The 23434-nt window shown below is 37.4% G+C and overlaps 1 protein-coding gene across 8 annotated transcripts in view; it reads left to right on the forward strand.

The window, feature by feature from the left end:
- NAALAD2 (N-acetylated alpha-linked acidic dipeptidase 2) overlaps positions 1-8916 on the forward strand; it is a 115435-nt gene extending 106519 nt beyond the window's left edge. For 6 of the 8 annotated variants that reach the window (XM_084978334.1, XM_084978331.1, XM_084978333.1 and 3 more), the window contains 3 exons: positions 1851-1932; positions 3128-3220; positions 7380-8433. In XM_084978334.1, the coding sequence (XP_084834460.1) occupies positions 1851-1932; positions 3128-3220; positions 7380-7572 (368 nt within the window). In that variant the 3' untranslated portion in view covers positions 7573-8433. Of the gene's footprint in view, positions 1-1850; positions 1933-3127; positions 3221-7379; positions 8434-8788 lie in introns of those variants that run through there. The other 2 variants (XR_014816718.1, XR_014816717.1) reach the window with 1 other exon arrangement.
- The last annotated feature ends 14518 nt before the right edge of the window (positions 8917-23434 follow it).

A 23434-nucleotide genomic window follows, 5' to 3' on the forward strand; every position in this document is an offset into this window, starting at 1 on the left:
TTTAAGAAATAGTCATTGTCTGTGAAAAGCTGAAACTCTCCTATGGAGAAAGAGACGATGAAATCCTGGGATGCACTGTTACGGGTGCCCAGGGAGCAGAGGACGAAGGCAGGTGGTCAGCAGTGGCTTCCGAATAGCATTGCATAAGAACTAGTAACCTTCAGACAGGATGAGCTGCAGGTACTAAGATTTAGAAATAAAGTGAAGAAAAAGTTTAGAAAATTGTGCTTACATCAATATGATTGGAGAATTGCTGCAGTGATGGGAAAAGTGAAAGGATGAAAGGAAGAAACGAGGAGAGGCTACAGCAGGAGGGCAGTCCTAGTTCTGTGGCTGCCCAGTGTCCAGTTCTCTTCCCCAACTTTTCTTGCCCTGACTTCTTTTCTATTTTAAAAACCTTTCTTCTCCCTAATGTGCCCACTTCCTGCACAATCAAAATTGTTTACAGTCAGCAGAATAGTCCCTCAGAAAATGTTTTAGTGCAGGACAGATGAATGGAAGGATGGATAGATGGGTAGACAGGCTACACTCTGTCTCTAGTTGTTTACCTTGTACTAACCAATCCACTCTCTGTTTCATGTTCTTGTGGCTCAACCGAAACTGCTCTTTCCAAAGTTATCATGCACGTGTGACACAAAATACCAGGGACACGGTTTGATTCTTTTCTATTTTGACTTCTGTGCTTCATTTGAAATTTAAAATTCCTTTTTCAACATTCTTTTCCCTTAGCGTCCTTAATTTCCACTATTACATTATATGATTTGTACATGATTTTTACAAAAGCATTAATAGTTAAAGCTTAAAGAACCTCTAGGCCAAAAAAAGACCTTGTTTCTTATACTGAATGCACTACTTACTACCTTTGAGATCTAATAGAAATCCAGTGTCCGGAGCTGTAATGCTTTATCTATAAAATGAATATTGAATCCCCTGCATCACAGGATTAATGCAAGAAGCAAATCAGTAATGTAATGTAATGCCCAGTTTAGAAAAGATGGAAAATGACAAACAGGCTGTTGTATTAAAAACGATGTTATTTACCTAATGCCTTTCCTCAGAAATTTTGTAAACTAAAGATTAGCTAGAACAAACTGGATCCTAGTTCTCTGAGTTTAAATGTATCAGCCTGTCTGTCACAGGCTGTCCTTAAACAACATCTTTTTTTGTGTTGTGTTGTTACTTTTTTGCTTTTGGGGGGAGGGGGGCTGCACCTGCAGCACATGGACGTTCTCAGGCTAGAAGTCGAAAGGAGCTGCAGTTACTGGCCTATGCCACAGCCACAGCAACATGGAATTCATGCCAAGTCTGCAACCTATACCACAGCTCATGGCAACGCCAGATCCTTAATCCACTGAGCAAGGCCAGGTATCTAACCTGCATCCTCATGGATACTAGTTGGGTTCATAACCTGCTGAGCCACAGAAGGAACTCCTTAAACAAAATCTTAAAAGAACTGCTTAAAAACTAAAATTGGCATTATTTTATTCTGTAATGACAGGAACATTAGCTCATTTATAGCTGTATATTTCGAGTTGTCCCAATAAATATGTATTGAATGAATAAATGCTGAGATTTTGATAAATTGAGTTAAAAGGATAAAGCCCTATACTTTAAAAATTTATTGTTTCCTTAAGAACCAATTTTGCTATTTTTAATTTTATACATTATTCCTTTGTTATGATATTTTTAAAAAATAATTTCCATAGACCTGGAAGAAGGCTCAGTAGGAAAATGGTTTCAGTATCTCTTTAGTCATAGCAGCTTGGAATGGGGAGGGCAGGAAAGTGAACCTTTGAAGCAGGAAACACTCATGCTTACTAATTTCTTCTACTTTTTCATTTTTTAAAAAGATTCCTTATTTTCTGCTGTGAAAAACTTCTCAGAGGCTGCTTCAGATTTTCATAGAAGACTTTCACAAGTTGATCTTAATAAGTAAGTTTCCAACGTGAAGCTCCCTACTGCTTTGAAAAGCAATCTGGTTCTTGGAATGAACTGTGTACACTCGCAGAAGCATGCGACTCTAAATCATTGCTCCTCAAATTATGGTCCACCAGCCAGCAGCGTCAGCATCACCGGGGAGCTTGTTAGAAAGGCAGAGTATCAGACCCCACCCAAGACCTGCTTAGATTCTGCACTTTAGCAAAACTCTCCAGGTGGTTTGTAATCACGTTAGAGGATGAGGATCGTTATCTGTCGAATGGTAGACTAAAAACTCATCCCAAGACAAGGGCCAAAGAGACCTGTTTTCAGGAGTTTGCATACTAATTCTGATTATAGAAGGTAATTCATAATTCTCCAGGTTTCAATCCATTTGTAATATATTTCACCACAGTCCCATACTTCGAGGATCCGTGTAGATATATTTTATTGATAATTTTTTTGCATTTTATTTACCCCCCTGCCACTTTTTTTTTTTTTACCACTTTTAGATAGAAAAATAATTTGTTATACGCACAGCTTTATGTAACAAGCATAAATTGTTCCATAGTACAGTGCATGGCGCATTTCTTAATTTTTTCAGATTCAAGCAGAATAAGCTTTCCTACCTCCCACGCAGGCAGAAAGCTGTATGTGTCCCTGAGAGAGGTCTCTCTCCCACTTGGGTTGTAAGGCAGTCTGGGAGACTTCTGCAGTGCAGAAGAGAGACGGCAGATGCCAAATGTGAAAGGGACTCCCTGCCCAGGGGGAGCTGTCTCCCTCCTTGTAGACTCTTGCAACTTCCCTTTCTCTTGTGTCCTTCCGCCTTTACTCTGCACCTTTCTTCCACAGTAGAACTAAATAGCTTATCAGGAGGAACACCTTGGTGGCCCACCCTGTCGGCCTTTGCAGGAGGCCTGGCTGTCCCCCTTCAAAGAATTAAAAATGTCTTTTACTTCTTTCTGATTAGTCTGTGGTCTTGAAAAATAAAACATAACATTTCCCCATTGGCCCTTCTGCTGTTACAAATATTACGAAGACGCCCCTGCTGTTATATGTAGCTTACAGGATCTTACTGTGTATTTAATTTTCGTTTTCTTAAAAATCTGATTTCAGAACTTTATGTCCCCATGCCGTAGCCTTATTTAATATTATTTTAAAATATGGTTTCATGGTAAGAGTTGTAATTATCTATTTCTTATTCTCCAAGCCCCGTTGCCGTGAGAATCATGAATGACCAGCTGATGCTCCTGGAAAGAGCGTTCATCGATCCTCTTGGTTTACCAGGCAGACCCTTCTACAGGTAAGGCGGCAACAGGTGTTCCGCAAAAGGACGCCGTATATGTCACTGTGACCAAAACCAGCATACTCGAGGTCTGCTTTAAACTCCTGCTACCAGATGAATGGAAAGTGGATATGTATCCTGAGAGAAATAGGGGTAAGATTATGCATAACAGTATAATTTGTAATATCAGAAAAATTAATTTTATATTGTGTTGTTTTGCTGCAGATGTATATGTAGTTGAAAAAGAACTCCTTGTAACAAAATCTCAAAGCTGTAGAATCTTTGAGGGGATCTGAGAGCTTCTGTAGTTCAGCCATCTACATGAATCTTTTCTGTAGAATCTCAGACAAGTAGTTATCCAGCCACTGTTTGCATCTTCCAGGGCTGGCAAGTTCTGCATGAGGAAGTTCATTCCATTTTAGGAAAGGTCTTCTTAACAGAAAGTTTTCCTCTTAAAGATGTATTTCCCTGAAATTTTCTACCTCTGACTCTGTTCTGCTCTCAAGAACCAAATAGAAAAAGTCTAGATCTATTTTTATATAACATTTCAGGTTTTTGAAGACGGCTACCATAGCTTTCCCTAAAGAAATACCCTCTTTTTCTACCTCTCTCTCAGGGTTTCTTTCAGTATCTTGGCTGGTTTTGGATAACCTGCAGTTTTTTTTAGGTACTTTTTAAACTGTGGTTCCTTGGTAGAAATTAGAAAGGTCCTAGCATTTAAGGTCTGAAAATCTGTGTTCTAGTTCATTTGCACATGTGTGCTTTAGAGCAAGTCCCATCTAGGGTTTCCTTATCTGAATTAGGATGGTGATAACTGTGGTTTTACAAGGATGTTTATCATCAAACAACAAACACAGAAGGTAGTTCTATATGTTACCTTTCTTACAGATAATTAGTGATCTGCATTATCATTTAATGAACTATAAGCACAGGCTCTTAGAGCTCAGCTCTGCCACATATGGGGCAAATTACTTCCCCAAAACTTGGGTTCCTCAGCTCTAGATGGAGATTATGATACTTTTACTCCTTAGGTTTATAGATTTAAGGCATGCAGACTATTTAGTTGAGAGAGAGATACACTCAGTGAATGGCTATTTGTATAAAATCATAATCACAAATAAGGTGAACATTGGTTATTGATACAAATGGAATGGCAGTAAGCAGTGAAGTATTTACATAGATAAAAAGTTGAATGCAAGTCTACATGTTAATCCTCTTTTGCCCATCATTACTCTGTCTTTACATATTTATTTTTAATTATTTTTTTGTCTCTTTAGGGCTGCACCCGCAGCATATGGAGGTTCTCAGGCTAGGGGTCGAATCAGAGCTGTAGCTGCCGGCCTACACCACAGCCACAACACCAGATCCGAGCCACATCTGTGACCTACACCACAGCTCACAGCAATGCCGGATCCTTAACCCACTGAGTGAGGTCAGGGATTGAACCTGTGGTCGGATTCGTTTCCACTGAGCCTCGATGGGAACTCCCTTATTTTTAACTTGTATGATTTAAAAGAAAACCATCTCTTGGTTTTCAAGTTTGGGCTCTGCAGCATAAAGAGTAAAAAGCAAAAGGGACAGTGATCACAACTAGACATTTCTGTTACTTTCTTCAGAAAAAGTCAGTGTTAAGCATTTGGAGTTAAATTTTGAATGTTATTATGTACATATGTACATACATGTATTTATTCATTTGTATTTACGTAAATGGGACCATGCATTGTTTTGCAGCTTTTTTCCCTTATTTTTATCTTCGAGGTCTTTGCATGTCAATATATATAGTTCTTTCTTCTCATCTGCTTTATAGTGTTCCATTGAATAACTTACATGTGTAATTTTTTTTTTTTTAGTCCTTATTGGGCTTTTAATTAATTTGTTTTTTCCCCCTAATTATTTATTGTTATGAAAAGTACCTCTATAGGATGTCCCTGAGTCCCACTTAAACATAGGTTTTAATAATGGGTCCCTGAGATTTCAGGGTCAAAGGAAAAAAAAGTACATTTTAAATTTGATTAACTAACTGTCATCAGACTGTCCTCCAGAAAGGCTGCAGTATATATAAAAACTATATTTGGAACTGTTAATCGAAGATGAAAGCTGTATTTTTTAAAATTATTCAAACATTTTTTTTTTTTGGCTGTGGCATGCACGAATTCCTGGGCTAGGCATCAAACTCAAGCCACAGCAGTGACAATGCTAGATCCTTAATTCACTAAACTGTAATTAAAATGTCAAAAAAGGAGTTCCCATCATGGTGCAGTGAAAATGGATCTGACTAGGAACCACGTGGTTTGCGGGTTCAATTCCTGGCCTCGCTCAGTGGGTTAAGGATCTGGCGTTGCTGTGAGCTGTGGTGTAGGTTGCAGATGCGGTTTGGATCTTGTATTGCTGTGGCTGTGGTGTAGGCCGGCAGCAACAGCTCTGATTAGACCCCTAGCCTAGGAACCTTCACATGCCTCAGGTACGACCCTAAAAAGAAAAAAAAAAAAGTCAAAAAAGTTAGAGGCAAGAAGAGAATCTTGAAGCAGCAAGAGAAAAACACTTTTTGAACAAGAGGACTCCCTTAAGACCATTAGCAGATATTTCAGCAGAAACTTTACAGCCCAGAAGGAAGTGGCATCATGTATTCAAAGTCTGAAAGTGAAAAATTTCTAACCAAAATGAAAAAATCGTATCTTCTCAATAGAAAAAATTTGGCAGAACTCAGCGTCCTCTTATGATAAAAAGTCTCAACAAACTGGACACAGAGGCGCTGGATCTCAACATAACAAGGGCATATGTGGCAGAACCACAGCTGCCACCATACTCAGAAACAGAAAGTATCTCTTTCCAATCAGGAACAAGTACGCCCACTCTCACTGCTTTTATTCAACGCAGTACTGGAAGTTCTAGCCGCAGCAGTTAGGACAAAGAAGTCAATGATGTCAAATCAGAAAGAAGTAAAACTCTCACCGTTTGCAGATGACATGGTCCTATCCTATATGTAGAAAATCCTAATGATTCCACACGCAAACTATGAGAATAAATTCAGTAAAGTTGCACAATACAAAATACACAGAAATCTATGGCATTTCTACACACTAATGATGATCAGAAATTAAGACAACCCCGTTTACAATTTCATCAGGTTTACTTCATTCCTCTATCATAATATTGTATTATACTCTCACTTTACAGTTTTCCAGAAGAGGGGATGTGTACTAAGGAATACCTGTGACCTGTATCTGTAATATCTGTTTATATATAGATCAGAATATTAATGTTTATACACAGTTTAGCACATATACTTGTCTTCATAAGAAATACCCATTTGAGGCCAAACTAAAATTCCAAAGCCAAGAGCAATAAATTCTGATGTACTCTGGGGAATCTAAATGATTATAAATTTCTCTTTGCTAATTAATCCTGGCTTATAGAGAGTTCCATATTGTCTTGTACTTAGCTTTACATCTTGAAGCTCTAGGATTTGACTGTTAGACCTGGTTCCTGGTAAGAGTGTTTAATAAAATACATCCCTTGCTGGAAGGCAGAATTCTAAACCTTGGGGAGAGAAGTAGCTTCATCTCTTGAGCGATAAAATAGGAAATCAACTGAAAACTTTCCTTCTGCATCAGAAATTGTCTTTGTGAGCAACCATATACAGCCATTTCACCTTTGTGGAATGATCTTCATTACCCTTAACCATTTATGGTATTTTTGGAATACAGGCTTCTTTCATTATTGCTTTTTCATGTCTAAAAGTATTGGAAACAACCATAATTGCTGCATAGCTAAAAAAGGCAATACAAAGATAATTTTTAAATTGTTTATTAAAAACATCCATAAGGCACCCATATTTTATGTAGTCTGTTAACGGATGCCTAGGCTGTTTGACAACTAATGCACATTAACTCATAGGAAAGAATTTACTTCCAATTGTACGGGTTGGCAATGTGATACGATTTTTGAGTGACTTTACTCCTTTCCTTGCTTAAAATTCTAGCATTATTTAAGTATCTCAGACCAACTGTATGTTTTCATTTTGGAATAACAAAAGTAAATGCCAGGAGGAGACATAATATATTTAGTAAGACATGGTCTAACAAAAGGGAATGAATAAAGAAAAAAGCATATAAAATATAATGTATGCATACTTTTTAGCTCACCCTGCATTCTTTGTTTTTTTTTTTTCTACTAGGCACATCATCTTTGCTCCAAGTAGCCACAACAAATATGCTGGAGAATCGTTTCCTGGCATCTATGATGCTATGTTTGATATTGACAATAAAGCAGATGCTCATTCAGCCTGGAAAGAAGTAAAGAAACACATTTCTGTTGCAGCTTTTACAATTCAAGCAGCAGCAGGGACTCTGAAAGAATTCTTATACTAAGATCTTAGCCAACTGGCTGCCATTAAAAGTCAGAGAATAAAATCCATCTTTCTTTTTGATAATGCATGAAGCTGGAATATGCCAGAATCTTGCTTTTCATGTCATTTTGACTTGAAACTTCCATCTTGTTCATCTGCAAAGAGTTTTGGCTTTTTGAAAATTCTTAACTTCATCATCAAAGTGTGATGATCTAATAAAGCAAGAAAAAAACGCCAGTCATGTCAGAAAGAGGTAAGGTAAATGAAAATTCCTTAAAGTATAACATGGCAAGGAAACTGAATTCTTCAGATGGCAGAGATGGATAAAGCTAGCACAACCACTTGGGAAAGCAGTCTGGCACTTTCTTATAAAGTGAATTATATACTTACATTATAGCTCCCAAATCCTACTTTCCAGTATTTACTAAGAAACAAAAATATGATCACCAAAAGACTCTTACGTGCATGTTCATAGCAGCTTAAGGTGGAAATAATGCAAATATCCATCTACAAATGAATGGATAAACTGTGGTATGTACACAAGGGAGTCCTCAGAAGAAAAAAAAGAAATACTTGCCACTAGATGTAATATTATTTGCAGACATTGTTCCAGGAAGAAAGTCAGATGCAAAAGACTGCCTTAGTATGAGTCTATTTACATGAGGAAACAAAACTACAGATTAGACCAGTGATTGCCTGGGTCAGTTAGGGGGAAGGGAGATGTGCTGCAAGGAGGCATAAGGAACCTCTCTGGGGTGTGTTTGCTGGATCATGATCTGGGTGATGGTTATGCAAGTATATACAGTTGTAAAAACGCATCAAACTGTAAACTTAAAATGTGTAACAATAAATTAATAAATTTCATTACCAAAAAAAAAAAAAAGTCTGACAAGGAAACTGGACTAACGTAGCTTTTCTTGTGAAACCACTGTAGCATCCAAATGGTAAGAAAAAAGTGAATAATAGCTGTACTTTTGATAACTTCAATTCTACTGAATGATGTATGTCTAATAGGTGAAGAAAACACAGTTGATCTTTGAACAGAAGGGGGTTAGGGGTGCTGACCTTCTGTGCAGTTGAAGTTCCATGTGAAATTTTTACAGTGAGCCCCTCCACAGCCTTGGTTCTGTACCCATGGATTCAGCCAACTGTGGATCACGATGTACTGTAGTACATGTTTAGTGAAGAAAATCTGTGTATAAATGGACCCATGCAGTTGAAACCTGTGTTGTTCACAGGTCCACAGTAGTTGCCACAATTCTTCATATCCTGACTCCTACTGAATGGAAGTATATCAGCATGTGCAAACTTTGAGCAGAGCCTAATGATTCAGAATTATGAGTAAACTAAGATGAAAGCTTCAAAAGCTTGGCTGTTGAATTACTTTGCCAAAGAGGTGAGAACCAAAGGTTAAACAAGCACTTAACAGGTAAGCACATTAAGTATAGTAAAAAGTGACAGCGCAAAGTCTGCAAAGAGAAACTACTCCACTACCCTTGCTCACTGGCCAACAATACATTTTAATAAAAGAGTGAGGGAGGGTACAGACATTCCCAGTGTATTTCAACATTACCAGGGAGTATCTCACTGATTCTCCACAATAAGTGGCATGCGCAGCAGTGACCTTAAGTCATCAGGATAAATTTTAAATGTGATCTGCTCATTTCACTTAAATAGGCAAAAGATTATTCTGCTTTTTAAAGGACAATAAAATATTTATGAAGTATACATTTATAAGGCTTTTAAAATTAGACTTTTATAAAAAAGTTTTAGCAAATCTAGGGATTTAGTTTTACTACCGTATTATATTATCTTAGCATGATACTTTATTTTAGAGGAATAATTGTATTTTAACTTCGTTAAAGCATTTTGTATGAGAGGGTATTTATTACGTTATGACCCACGAGAGTCTCACTTTTCTACTGTCCTGAGTAAATCACTAGATATTTTGGGGCATCAATTTCCTCATGAGTAATGATTATTAAGGCTACATCCACCTCAATTATATAATTTCTATAGAGGACAAAAATAGATGAAAAAGTTTATAAGTCTCTTTTATGTTTTTCTTATTGGCAGCTTCCCAGAAGACAGACATGTACTGCTAAAACAGCATGTGAGGTTGGAAGTATGAGTTTAGAGAAAAATAGTAAGCTTTGCAACATACCGTTTAACTGGTAATTTTTAAAATAATTTTTAATCACTAATTATTAGAATAGAACAATGGTTATGTGGCAGGCACTGAAATAAGCCCAGGACATTAGAGAAAATGTACTACCACATGTTCAAGACACAAAATATGTGCTTGAATGACTTTTTTTTTAATATATATCATTTATTTATTTATTACTCAAATGAATTTATCACATCTGTAGTTATATAATGATCATCACAATCCAATTTCACAGGATTTCCATCCCATAACCCAGGCACATCCCCCCACCCCCCCAAACTGTCTCCTCCGGAGACCGTTAAGTTTTTCAATGTTTGTGAGTCAGCATCTGTTCTGCAAAGAAGTTCAGTCTGTCCTTTTTTTCAGATTCCACATGTCAGTGAAAGCATTTGATGTTGGTGTCTCATCGTGTGGCTGACTTCACTCAGCATGATAATTTCTAGGTCCATCCATGTTGCTGAAAATGCCAGTATTTCATTCCTTTTAATGGCTGGGTAATATTCCATTGTGTATATATGTACAATATCTTCTTGAGCCACTCCTCTGTCGATGGACATGTGGGTTGTTTCCATGTCTTGGCTGTTGCAAACAGTGCTGCAATGAACATCGGAATACATGTGTCTTTGCGAGTCATGGTTTTCTCTGGATAGATGCCCAGCAGTGGGATTGCTGGATCGAATGGTAGTTCTATGTTGAGTTGTCTGAGGCATCTCCATACTGTTTTCCACAGTGGTTGCACCAATGTACAATCCCACCAACAGTGTACTAGGGTTCCTTTTTCTCCACACCTTCTCCAGCACTTCTTGTTTGTAGACTTTGTGATGATGGCCATTCTGGCTGGTGTACGGTGGTACCTCATCGTGGTTTTGATGTGCCTTTCTCTAATCATAAGTGATGTTGAACATCTTTTCATGTTTTTTGGCCATCTGTATGTCGTCTTTGGAGAATTGTCTGAGTAGATCTTCTGCCCATTTTTGGATGGGGTTGTTTGTTTTTTGGGTATGGAGCACAGAAGGTGTTTATAAATGTTGGAGGTTAATCCCTTGCCCATCGATTCACTTGCAAAGATTTTCTCCCATTCTGTGGGTTGTCTTTTTGTTTTGTTTAGGGTTTCCTTTGCAGAAACTTTTCAGTTTGATTAGGTCCCATTTGTTTCTTTTTGTTTTTGCTGTCATTCCTCTAAGAGGTGGATCTGAGAAGGTGTTGCTGTCGTTTATGTCAGAGAGTGTTTGGCCTATGTTTTCCTCTAAGAGTTTGATAGTGTCTGGGCTTATATCTAGGTCTTTAATCCATTTGGAGTTTATTTTTGTGTCTGGTGTTAGGGAGTGTTCTCATTTCATTCTTTTCCATGTGGCTGTCCATTTTTTCCAGCACCACTTATTGAACAGGCTGTCTTTTCTCCATGGTATGTTCTTGCCTCCTTTGTTATAGATTAGTTGGCTGTAGGTGCATGGGTTGAATTCTGGGCTTTCTATCCTGTTCCATTGATCTATATTTCTGTCTTTGCACCAGTACCTTATAGTTTTGATGATTTTTGCTTTGTAGTATATATAGTCTGAAGTCCGGGAGCCTGATTCCTTCAGCTCCATTTTTCTTTTTCAGGATGTCTTTGGCTATTCTGGGTCTTTTGTGCTTCCAAACAAACTTTAAAATATTTTGTTCGCGTTCTGTGAAGAATGTCCTTGGTAATTTGATAGGGATTGCAATGAATCTGTAGATTGCCTTAGGTAGTATAGCCATTTTGATAACATTAACTCTTCCAATCCATGAGCATGGTATATCTTTCCATCTATTTGTGTCATCTTTGATTGCTTTCATCAGTGTCTTATAGTTTTCAGAGTACAGGTCTTTTGTCTCTAGGTAGGTTTACTCCTGGGAATTTCATTCTTTTGGATGTGATAGTAGTAAATGGGATTGCTTCCCTAATTTCTTTTTCTGATCTTTCATTGTTAGTGTATAGAAATGCTGTTGATTTCTGTGTATTGATTTTGTATCCTGCAACTTTGCCAAATTCATGGATGAGCTCTAAGTGTTTTCTGGTAGAGTCTTTAGGATTCTCTAGGTATAGTATCATGTCATCTGCCAACAGTGATAGTTTTACTTCTTCCTTTCCAATTTGGATTCCTTTTATTTCTTTTACTTCTCTGATTGCCGTGGCTAGGACTTCCAGAACTGTTGAAGAGTAGTGGCGAGAGTGGACATCCTTGTCTTGTTCCTGATCTCAGCAGGAATTCTTTAAGCTTTTTACCATTGAGAATGATGTTCACTGTGGGTTTGTCATATATGGCCTTTATTATGTGGAGGTAGGTTACGCTATGCCCACTTTCTGAAGGGTTTTTATCAGAGATGGGTGTTGGATTTTGTCAAAGGCTTTTTCCACATCTATTGAGAGGATCGTATGGTTTTTATTCTTCAGTTTGTTAATGTGGTGTATCACACTGATGGATTTGCGGATATTGAAGAACCCTTGCATCCCTGGGATAAATCCCACTTGATCATGAGGTACAATCGTTTTAATGTATTGTTGGACGTGGTGTGCTAGTATTTTGTTGAGGATTTTCGCATCAATGTTCATCAGTGAAATTAGCCTGGAGTTTTCTTTTTTTGTGATATCTTTGTCTGCTTTTGGTATCAGGGTAATGGTGGCCTCACAGAATGAGTTTGGGAGTATCCCTTCCTCTGCAATTTTTTGAAATAGTTTCAGAAGGAGAGGTGTTAGCTCTTCTCTAAATGTTTGATAGAATTTGCCTGTGAAGCCATCTGGTCCTGGACTTTTGTTGGAAGTTTTTTAATCACAGTTTCAATTTCACTTCTTGTGATAGGTCCATTCATCTTTTCTATTTCATCTTGGTTTAGTCTTGGAAGATCATACTTTTCTAAGAATTTGTCCATTTCTTCTAGGTTTTCCATTTTATTGGCATATAGTTGCATATAGTAGTCTCTTATGATCCTTTGTATTTCTGTGATGTCCGTTGTTACTTCTCCTTTTTCATTTCTAATTTTATTGATTTGAGTCCTCTCTCTTTTTCTTTCTTGATAAGTCTGGCTAAGGGTTTATCAATTTTGTTGATCTTTTCAAAGAACCAGCCTTTTGTTTCATTGATCTTTTCTATGGTTTTCTTCATTTCTATTTCACTGATTTCTGCTCTGATCTTTATGATTTCTTTCCTTCTACTAACTTTAAGTCTTGTCGGTTCTTCTCTCTTGAGCTGCTTTAGCTGTAAAGTTAGCTTGTTTATTTGAGCTTTTTCTTGTTTCCTGAGGTGGGCTTGTATTGCTATAAACTTCCCTCTTAGAATGGCTTTTGCTGCATCCCATAGGTTTTGGAGTGTAGTATCTTTGTTGTCATTTGCCTCTAGGTATTTTTTAATTTCCTCTGACTTCTTCAGTGATCCATTGGTTGTTTAGTAGCATGTTATTTAGTCTCCACGTGTTTGTGTTTTTTTTTGCCGATTTCTTCTTGTTTTTGATTTCCAGTCATATAGTGTTGTGGTCAGAAAAGATGCTTGGTATGATTTCAAATTTCTTAAAGTACTGAGGTTGGATTTGTAGCCCAGGATGTGATCAATCTTAGAGAATGTTCCATGTGCACTTGAGAAGAATGTGTATTCTGCTGCTTTTGGATGGAATGTCCTATAAATATCTGTTAAGTCCATCTGGTTTAATGCATCATTCAGGGCCTGTGTTTCCTTATTGGTTTTCTGTCTGGTTGATCTGTCCGTTGCTGTAAGTGGGATGTTAAAGTCCCCCACTGTTATTGTGTTATTGTTGAGTTGACCTTTTAAGGTCGTAAACAATTGCCTTATATAATGTGGTGAACCTAGGTTGGGTCCATAGATATTTAAAATTGTTATATCTTCTTCTTGGATTGATCCTTTGATCATTATGTAATGACCTTCTTTGTCCCTTAAAATATACTTCATTTTAAAGTCTATTTTTTTCTGATATGAGTATTGCTACTCCAGCTTTCTTTTGATCCCTGTTTGCATGAAATATTTTCTTCCATCCACTCACTCTCAATTTGTATGTGTCCCTAGAAGTGAAGTGGGTCTCTTGAAGACAGCATATATATATATAGGTGTTTTTGTATCCATTCAGCCAGTCTATGTCTTTTGGTTGGGGCGTTTAGCCCATCAACATTAAAGGTGATTATTGATATGTATGTTCTTATTGTGATTTTATTAATTGCTTTGGATTTGTTTTTCTTGCTCTTTTTTCTTTCCTTCTTCTCTTGTTCTTTTCTGCCTAGAGAAGTTCCTTTAGTATTTGTTGTAAGGCTGGTTTAGTGTTGCTGAATTCTCTCAGCTTTTGCTTATCTGTGAAGGTTTTAATTTCTCCTTCAAATCTGAATGAGAGCCTTGCTGGGGAAAGGAATCTTGGTTGGAGGTTTTTTCTTTTCATCACATTATTGTATCATGCCAGTCCCTTCTGGCCTGCAGAGTTTCAGCTGAAAAATCTGCTGATAACTTTATCGAGGTTCCCTTGTATGTTATTTGTTTCTTTTCCCTAGCTGCTTTCAAGATTTTCTCTGTCTTTAATTTTGGTCAGTTTGATTAATATGTGTCTCGGGGTGTTCCTCCTTGGGTATAGTTTATATGGTACTCATTGTGCTTCCTGGATTTGAGTGAGTGGTTCCTTTCCCATGTTAGGGGAAGTTTTCAGCTGTTATCTCTTGGAATATTTTTTCTGTCTCCTTTTCTCTCTCTTATTCTGGCACCCCTATAATACAGATGTTGGTGCATTTAACATTGTCCCAGAGTTCTGAGACTCTCTTGTTTTCAATCTTTTTTCTCTTTTCTGTTCTGCATCCATAATTTCCACTAATCTGTCCTCCACCTCGCTTATTCATTCTTCTGCCTCCTGTGTTCTGCTGTTAGCTGCTTCTAGTGAATTTATTTCAGTTATTGTATTTTGCATCTCGTTTAAGTTTTATATATTGTATCTCTTTGCTCAATGTTTCCTGTAAGTTATCCATATTTGCCTCCAATTTATTTCCAATGTCTTGCATCATCTTCAGCATCAACAATCTAAAGTCTTTTTTCTGGAGGCTGAGAATCTCCTCATCGCTTAGCTGATTTTCTGGGGTTTTTCCTTTCTCTCTCATATGAGTTATGGTTCTCTCTCTTTTCATTATTATGGGTTTTTGGTGTGGTGACCTTTTTACAGATAATAGAGTTGTAGCCTCTCTTACTTCTGGTGTCTGCCCCTTGTTGCTGAAGTTGGTATGGGGGCTTGCTGTAGGCTTCCTGATGGGAGGGGCTGATGCCTGCCCCCTGGTGGGTGGAGCTGATTCTAATTCCTCTGGTGGGTAGGCTTAGTCTCTGGATGGGATTAGAGGCAGCTCTGTGCCTGAGGGGTCTTTAGTTAGCCTGTTTACTGAGGGGCAGGGCTGTGATCCCAACATGGATTATTGTTTGCCCTGGGGCTTCTCAGAGCTGACTGATAGGTGGGGCCAGGTTTTCCCAAAATGGCCACCTTCAGAGAAAGGCAAGCTGCTGAATATTCCCGAGAGTTTCTCTTCCAATGTCCTTCCCTCACAACAAGCCACAGTCACCCTTGTTTTTCCAGGATGTTCTCCAAGAACTGCAGTCAGGTTTGACCCAGATTCCTATGGAGACTTTGCTTTGCCTTGGGTCCCAGTGCACGTGAAAGTCTGTGTGCGCCTTTTAAGAAGGGGGTCTCCGTTTCCCTCAGTTCCGTGGTGCTCCTGCACACAAGCCCCTCTGGCCTTCAATGCCAGATGCTCCAGGGGCTCTTTCTCCCAGTGCCAGATCCCCACACATGAGAGTTTGATGTATGGCTCAGAACTCTCACTCCTATAGGTGAGTATTTGTGAACCAGTTAGTTTCCAGTCTGTGGGGCTTCCCACCCGGGCAGTATGGGGTTGTTTATACCAAGAAATCGCCCCTCCTACCTCTTGATGTGTCCTCCTCTTTGTCTTCTGTAGTAGGATATCTTTTTTAAGGTTTCCAGTCCATTTGGGTGAAGATTGCTCATCCTTTAGTTGTGAATTTTGTTGTTTTTAGAGAAGTTGAGCTCCAGTCCTTGTATTTCCACCATCTTAATCCCATCTCCACGATTTTGTTTAGAGTTTTTATCCTAGGATTATTTCATCTATAAGAAGTTTTATGTAAGCCACTTGGTAACCACATAGCAAAAATCTGTTAGTCATGAAACGTGACAAATAGGGAGACTGGTGAAATCACCATGGAAAACCACTTTACAAAGGTAGACAGAAACAGACGGAAATGCAAAGAAAGGACATCAAAGCCATGTGAAAGCAAATGATAAAATGGTAATATTAAGTCTTACATATTAATATTCACTTTAAATAGAAATTAACTGAATTCAGCAATCAAAGGCACAGAGTGCCTGGATGGATATTAAAAAGCCCTAATTATGTAATTTCAGTTCTGAAGATACACATAGGTCAGGGTGAAGATCTGACTGGAAGAGGATATTCTATGCAACTGGAAACCAAAAGAGCAGTATAGCCATACTTCCATCAGACAAAATAGACCATGTAAAAATGACAGCAGGAGACAAAAGGATATTAATGATAAAAAAGGTTAATATATCAATAAGATGTAACAATCAAATATATATATACCCAACATTGGCATGCTGAAATACATTAAGCAAGTTTTAACAGCTCTAAAGGGAGAGAGAGACAATAATGCAGTATTAATAGGGGACTTCAGTATCCCACTGACAGTAATGACCAGATTGTCCACACATAAAATCCATTAGAAATGTTGGAATTTAACTACACACTAGAGTAATTAACTTTAACAGACATATATAGAACATTCCATCCAAAAGCAGGAGAATACACATACATGTCATATGCACACAGAACATTATCTAGAATAGACTATATGAAAACATAACAGAAATGAATACTGAAATCATTCTATCTTTTTGGATAACGATGGTGTGGAACTAGAATCAATAAGCAGAAAGCTGGAAAATCTACAAATATGTGGAAACTAAAGACACTTGTAAACACCAGTGAGTCAGGAAAAGAGATATTCTCTAAATAAATGAAAATGCAAATATCACCTATCAAATCTTAGGGAATGCAGCAAAAGCAGTTCTGAGAGGAAGGTCTACAGCAATAAAATCATATATTAAGAAATTTCGAATGATTAAAAAAACCCAACTTTATACCTCAAGAAACTAGGAAAAGAACAAATTAAGCCCAGAGTTAGCAGGAGGAAGAAAGTAATAAAGATCAGAGTGGAAATACATAAACTAGAGACAGGAATTGGGGTGGGGAGTAGAATTAACAAACTTAAAGATGGCTTTTCAAAAGATAATAAATTTACTAACCTTTGGTCAGACTAGGAGAGAAGACTCAAAATCAGAAATGAAAAAAAGACATTACAGATGATACCACGAAAATAGAGAAAACCATCTGAGACTATGATGAACAATTATATGCCAACAAGATAACCTTGAAGAAATGGATAAATTTCTATTAAAAAAAACTTCTAAGACTGAATCAGGAAGAAATAGAAAGTCTGAACAGACCAATAATGAGCAAGGAGACTCAATCAGTAATCAAAAACCTCCCAACACTGAAAACCCCAGGACCAGATGGCTTCACAGGCAAATTCCATCAAACATTCAAAAGAGAATTAACACTAGTCCTTATCAAACTTATCCAAAAATCTGAGAAGGGAATACTTCTAAACTCATTTTATGATACCAGCATTACCCTGATTCTAAAGCCAAATAAGGACAGTATAAGGAAGCAATAGAGTACTGTCCCTGATGAATATAGCTGCAAAAATTTTCAAAATCTAAGCCAGCCAAATTCAAGAACACATAAAAAGTGTTACATGTCATGACCAAGTGGGATTTATCCCTTGGATGCAAAGATGGTTCAACATGCAAATCAATAAATAATTTAATAAAATTACATGATCATCTCAGTAGATACAGAAAAGCACCTGATAAAATACAACGTCCTTTCATGATTAAAACACCCTTGGCAGACTGGGTACAGGGAAACTCAATAAAGTCCATATAAAACAAACCCAGCTAACATGATACTCAATGGAGAAAAATTGAAAGCTATTGGTCTAAAATCAGGACCAAGACAAGAATGCTCAGAGTTCCTGCTGTGACACAGTGGGTTAAGTATCTGCCATTGCCACAGCTGCAGCTTAGATTCAGTCTCTGGCCTGGGAACGTCTATATTCCCTGAGTGGGGGAGGGGGAGACAACAATGTCCAATTTCACCACTCTTATTCAAGATAGCACTGAAATACTAAATTGCTCAATATAGAGCAATACAAATATAGACAAGACAAAAGACCAAAAAAAAGGCATCCAATTGAGAAGATGTATAAGTGTTGATACAACTTAGTATATTGAAAAATCCCAACTCACCCCCCAAAAATACTGGAACTAATTGATTTCAGTAAAATTGCAGAATACAAAATCAATACACAGAAATCAATTACATTTCTGTATGCTAAGAATGAAGCATTTGAAAACTATCCCAATCATATCAGCATCAAAAACAATAAAATACCTAGGTGTAAGTTTAACCAAGGAAGTGACCAATCTATACAATGAAAACTACAAGACAATGCTGAAAGAAACCGAAAATGAAACAACTGAATGGAAAGACATCCTGTGTTTATGGATCAGAAGAATTAATATTCTATGTCCATACTACCCAAGTCGCCTATAGATTCAACACAATCCCCCTCAAAGTACCAATGGCAGGCATTCTTTACAGAAATAAAAAAAATCCTATAATCTGTATGGAACCACAAAAGACTCCCAAGAGTGGAAGAAATCCTGAGGAAAAAGAACCAAGGTGGAGGTATCACACTTCCTGATTTCAAACTATACCACAGTTTTAAAAATGTATTATTTAAAAAAAATCTAGGACTTCCCATGTGGCTCACAACATAACTACTTGGCGTTGCTTCTATAGTGGCTGTGGCTTGACCCCTAGCCTGGGAACTTCCACATGCTGCAGGTGCCGCCACTTGTTTAGAGAAAAAAAAATCTAAACTTATACCTACAGAAGCTAGAAAAAGAACAACAACAACAAAAAATCCCAAAGTTGGTAGAAGTAAAGAAATATACTGAATCAAAAGAGACTATTACAAACAACTATATGCCCTTCTTTTTCCTAGAAGAAATAGAAAATTCCTAGAAATGTACAATCTCTTAAGACTGAACTAGAAAGAAACAAAATATGAAAAGACCAATTACTAGTAATGAAAGTCAATCGGTGATAAGAAAAACTCCCAATAAACAAAAGTTCAGAACCAGATTTCTTCAAAGGTGAATGCTACCAAACATTTAAAAAAAAAGAGTTAACACTTGCTCTCAAACTGTTCCAAATAGCTGCAGAGGATGGAACACTAATTTACAAGGCCAGTCTCACCTTGATATCAAAACCAAAGATATCATACAAAAAAATTACAGGCCAATTATCACTGATACATACAGATGCAAAAATCCTCAACAAAATATTATCAAACTAAATCTGACAATATATTAAAAGAATCATACACCATGATCGGGTGCAATTTACCCCAAGAATGCAAAGATTTTTCAGTAACCAAAACTCAATCAGTGTTACACATAACATTAACAAACTGAAGGATAAAAACCATGTAATCATCTCAACAGATGCAGAAAAACTTTTACCAAATTTAACATACATTTATGATAAAAACTCTCCAGAAAGTGGGCATTGGGGGAAACTACCTCAACATGATAAAAGGGCATATGACAAACCCAAAGCTAACATCATGCTTAATGGTGAAAAGCTGAAGGCATTGCCACTAAGATCAGGAACAAGAATGCCTACTCTTGCTACTTTTATTCAACATAGTATTGGAAGTCCTCCCCAGGACAATCAAAAAGAAAAATAAAAGGGATCCAAACTGGAAAAGAAGTAAAACTGTCACTGTTGGCAGATGACACGATACTATACGTAGAAAATCCTAAAGACACAACTAGAAAACTACTAGCGCTCATCAATGAATTTGGTAAACTTCAAGAATACAAAATTAATATACAAAAATCTGTTGCATTTTTATACACTAACAAAGAACTATCAGAAATTAAGGAAACAATCTCATGTACTATCACATCAAAAAGAATAAAATATCTAGGAATAATATACCTAGGAATAAAATACCTCCTTCCTAAGGAGGTAAAAGACCTGTACTTGGAAAACTGTAAGAAACTGAAAATAATACAAACAGATGGAAAGCTACAATAAGTTCATGGATTGGAAGAATTAATATTGTTAAAATAAGCATACTACCCAAGACAATCTACAGATTCATAGATATACATAATCTCTGTATATAATACATACATAATCCCTATCAAAACACCATAGGCATTTTCCACAGAAATAGAAAAAATTTAAAATTTATATAGCAACACTAAAGACCCCAAACTGCCAAAACAATCTTGAGAAGAACAGAGCTAAAGGAATCACCCTCTGACTTCAGGCTATACAACAAAGCCACAGTAATCAAAACAGTATGGTACTGTCACAAAAACAGACACATAGATTAATGGAACTAGACAGAAAACCCAGAAATACAGTTATGCTCTTATCATCAATTAATCTATGACAAAGATGGCAAGAATATACAATGGAGAATTCAGTGGTACAGTATAACATACCACTTCAATAAATGGTGCTGGAAAACAGGACAGCTACATGTAAAATAATAAAAACATTTTCTAATATTTAAAGAAAACTCAATTGGGAGTTGTCTGGTGGCTGACTGGGTTAAAGATATAGTGTTACTACTGTGGCTCTGGTTATTGCTATGGTGTATGTTCAATTTCTGGCCTGGGAACATACTGTGGACACAGCCAGAAAAGAAACCAAACTCAAAAGGGATTAAAGACCTAATTATAAAGCCAGAAACCATAAAACTCCTAGAGGAAAACATAGGCAGAACACTCTGACATAAATCATAGCAATGTTATTTTGCATCTGTTCCTAAAGCAAAGGAAATAAAAGCAAAAATAAATGGGACCTAATTAAAAGCTTTTGCACAGCAAAAGAAACCATTAACAAAATGAAAAGAGAATGTACTGAATGGGAAAATATTTGCAAACGATATGACCTGTAAGGGGTTAAGATAAAAAAATATACAAATATCATAAAAAAAATGTGGCTAAAAAATGGGCAGGACAGACACTTTTCCAAAGACATATAGATGGTCAAAAGGCGCATGAAAACATGCTCAACACTGTTAATCACCTAAGAAATGTAAATTAAAAACACAATGAAGTATCACCTCAGTTCTGTCAGAACGGCTATCATTGAAAAGAACACAAATAACAAATGTTGGCCAGGACATGCAGAAAATGTTGGTGGGAATGTAAATTGGTTCAGCCATATGGAAAACAGAGAGGTTTCCTCAAAAAACTAAAAACAGCTACTATAGCAACTAAACAGTTCTGCTCTTGGGTGTCTCTCTGAAATTAAAAAAAAGACAACACCAATCTTGAAAGATACAGGCACCTCAGTGTTCACAGCAACATTACTTTATCAGATAAAGAAGCAACCTAAGTGTCCATTAACAGACAAATGGATAAAGAAGATGCAGTACACACACACACAGGAATACTACTTAGCCATAAAAAAGAAAAGTTTGCCACCTTGTAACAACATGGATGGACTTGGAGGGTATTATGCTAAATGAAATAAGTCAGAGAGACAAATACTGTATGATGTCACTTATATGTGGAATCTAAAAGTACAGCAAACTAGTGAATAAAACAGTTTTAGATGTAGAGCAAAAACTAATGGGGAGAAGGGGAAGTCAGGAGGGGCAATACAGAGGTACAGGATTTAAAAAAAAAGGGGGGGGGGAGTTCCTGTCATGGCACAGTGGTTAACGAATTTGACTAGGAACCATGAGGTTGCAGGTTTGATCCTTGGCCTTGCTTAGTGGGTTAAGGATCTTGCGTTGCCGTGAGCTGTGGTGTAGGTCGCAGACATGGCTCAGATCCTGCGTTGCTGTGGCTCTGGTGTAGGCTGGCGGCTACAGCTCCGATTGGACCCCTAGCCTGGGAACCTCCATATGCTGCAGGAGCCGCCTTAGAAAAGGCAAAAAAACAAAAAACAAAATAAATAAATAAATTTTTAAAAAGGGTTATTATGAGATTATATGAAGTCATGTGAAACTTTTGAAAAATGTAAAGCTCTACAGAATTTAAAGAATCTTAAAAAGAAAAAAACTAAAATGAAAAATAAAATGAATTAGTGAACATAACTAAAAAGAAACAGACACATGGATACAAAGAACAAGCTAGTGGTTTGAAAATAGGGAAAGGGGAAGGAGCAAAACAGGGTTAGGGGATTAAGGGCTACAAACCACTATATAAGCTTATATAAGCTTATAAAATACATAAGCTGCAAGGATGTATTGTACAATACAGGGACCACAGCCAGTATTTTATAATAAATATAAATGGAATATAACCTTTAAAAATTATGAATCACTGTCTCATACCTGGAACTTAATATTGTATATCAACTATACCTTAATTTTAAGAAAAAGTATTACACTGGCACAAAAACAGACACATAGACCAGTGGAATACATTGGAGCGCCTAGGATTAACCCCTGCCTATACGGTCAACTAATATTGGACGAGGGAGCCATGGGCACCAAATGGGAAAAAGAACAGTGTCTTCAACAAATTGTGTTGAATAAACTAGATAAACACATGCAGAGCAATGAGAATGGACCATTACCTTACACCACTCACAAAAATTAACTTGAAATAGATCAAAGACTTAAACATAGGCCCAATACTTTAAAATTCTTAAAGAATGCACACAACCCAGAAATAAAAATCCAAACAATCTGAGTAAAAAATGGGTAGAAGGCCTAAAAGATATTTTTCCAGAGAAGACATATGGATGGCTAACAGGTACATGAAAAGATGCTCAGTATCACTAATCATAAGCGAAATGAAAATTAAAGCCACAATTAGTTATCTCATACATGTTAAAATGACTAACATCAAAAAGAGAGGAGTTCCCATCGTGGCATAGTGGAAACGAATCCGACGAGGAAACATGAGGTTGTGGGTTTAATCCCTGGCCTTGCTCAGTGGGTTAAGGATCTGGCGTTGCCATGAGCCGTGGGGTTGGTAGCAACGCAGCTTGGATTCTGCATTGCTGCGGCTGTGGTGTGGTTGACAATGTGGCTTGGATCCGGCATTGCTGTGGCTGTGGTGTAGGCTGGTGGCTACAGCACTGATTCAGCCCCTACCCTAGAAACCTCCATATGCTGTGAGTGTGGCCCTAAAAAGCATAAAAAAAATAAATAAATAAAAATAGATAAGTGCTTGTGAGGATGGGGAAAAGAGGGGAAACGCTTGGTACACTGTAGGAATGTAAATTGGTGCAAGCACTATAAAAAAAAAAACAAAAAACAGCAAAGCGGGGAGTTCCCATCGTGGCTCAGCAGAAATGAATCCCATCAGGAACCATGAGGTTGTGGGTTCAATCCCTGGCCTCGCTCAGTGAACAGTTAAGGATCTGGCATTGCCATGAGCTGTGGTGTAGGTCACAGACTCGGCTTGGATCTGGTGTTGCTGTGGCTGTGGTGTGGGCTGGCAGCTCTAGATCCGATTAGACCCCTAGCCTGGGAACTTCCATATGCCATGAGTGTGGCCCTAAAAAGCAAAAAAATAA

Source organism: Sus scrofa, chromosome 9 (genome assembly GCF_054392235.1).
Source record: "Sus scrofa isolate SSC_HxYL_T2T_F1_AM1 chromosome 9, Sscrofa_HxYL_maternal_Yorkshire_Landrace_v2.0, whole genome shotgun sequence".
NCBI classification, from domain to species: Eukaryota; Metazoa; Chordata; class Mammalia; order Artiodactyla; family Suidae; genus Sus; species Sus scrofa.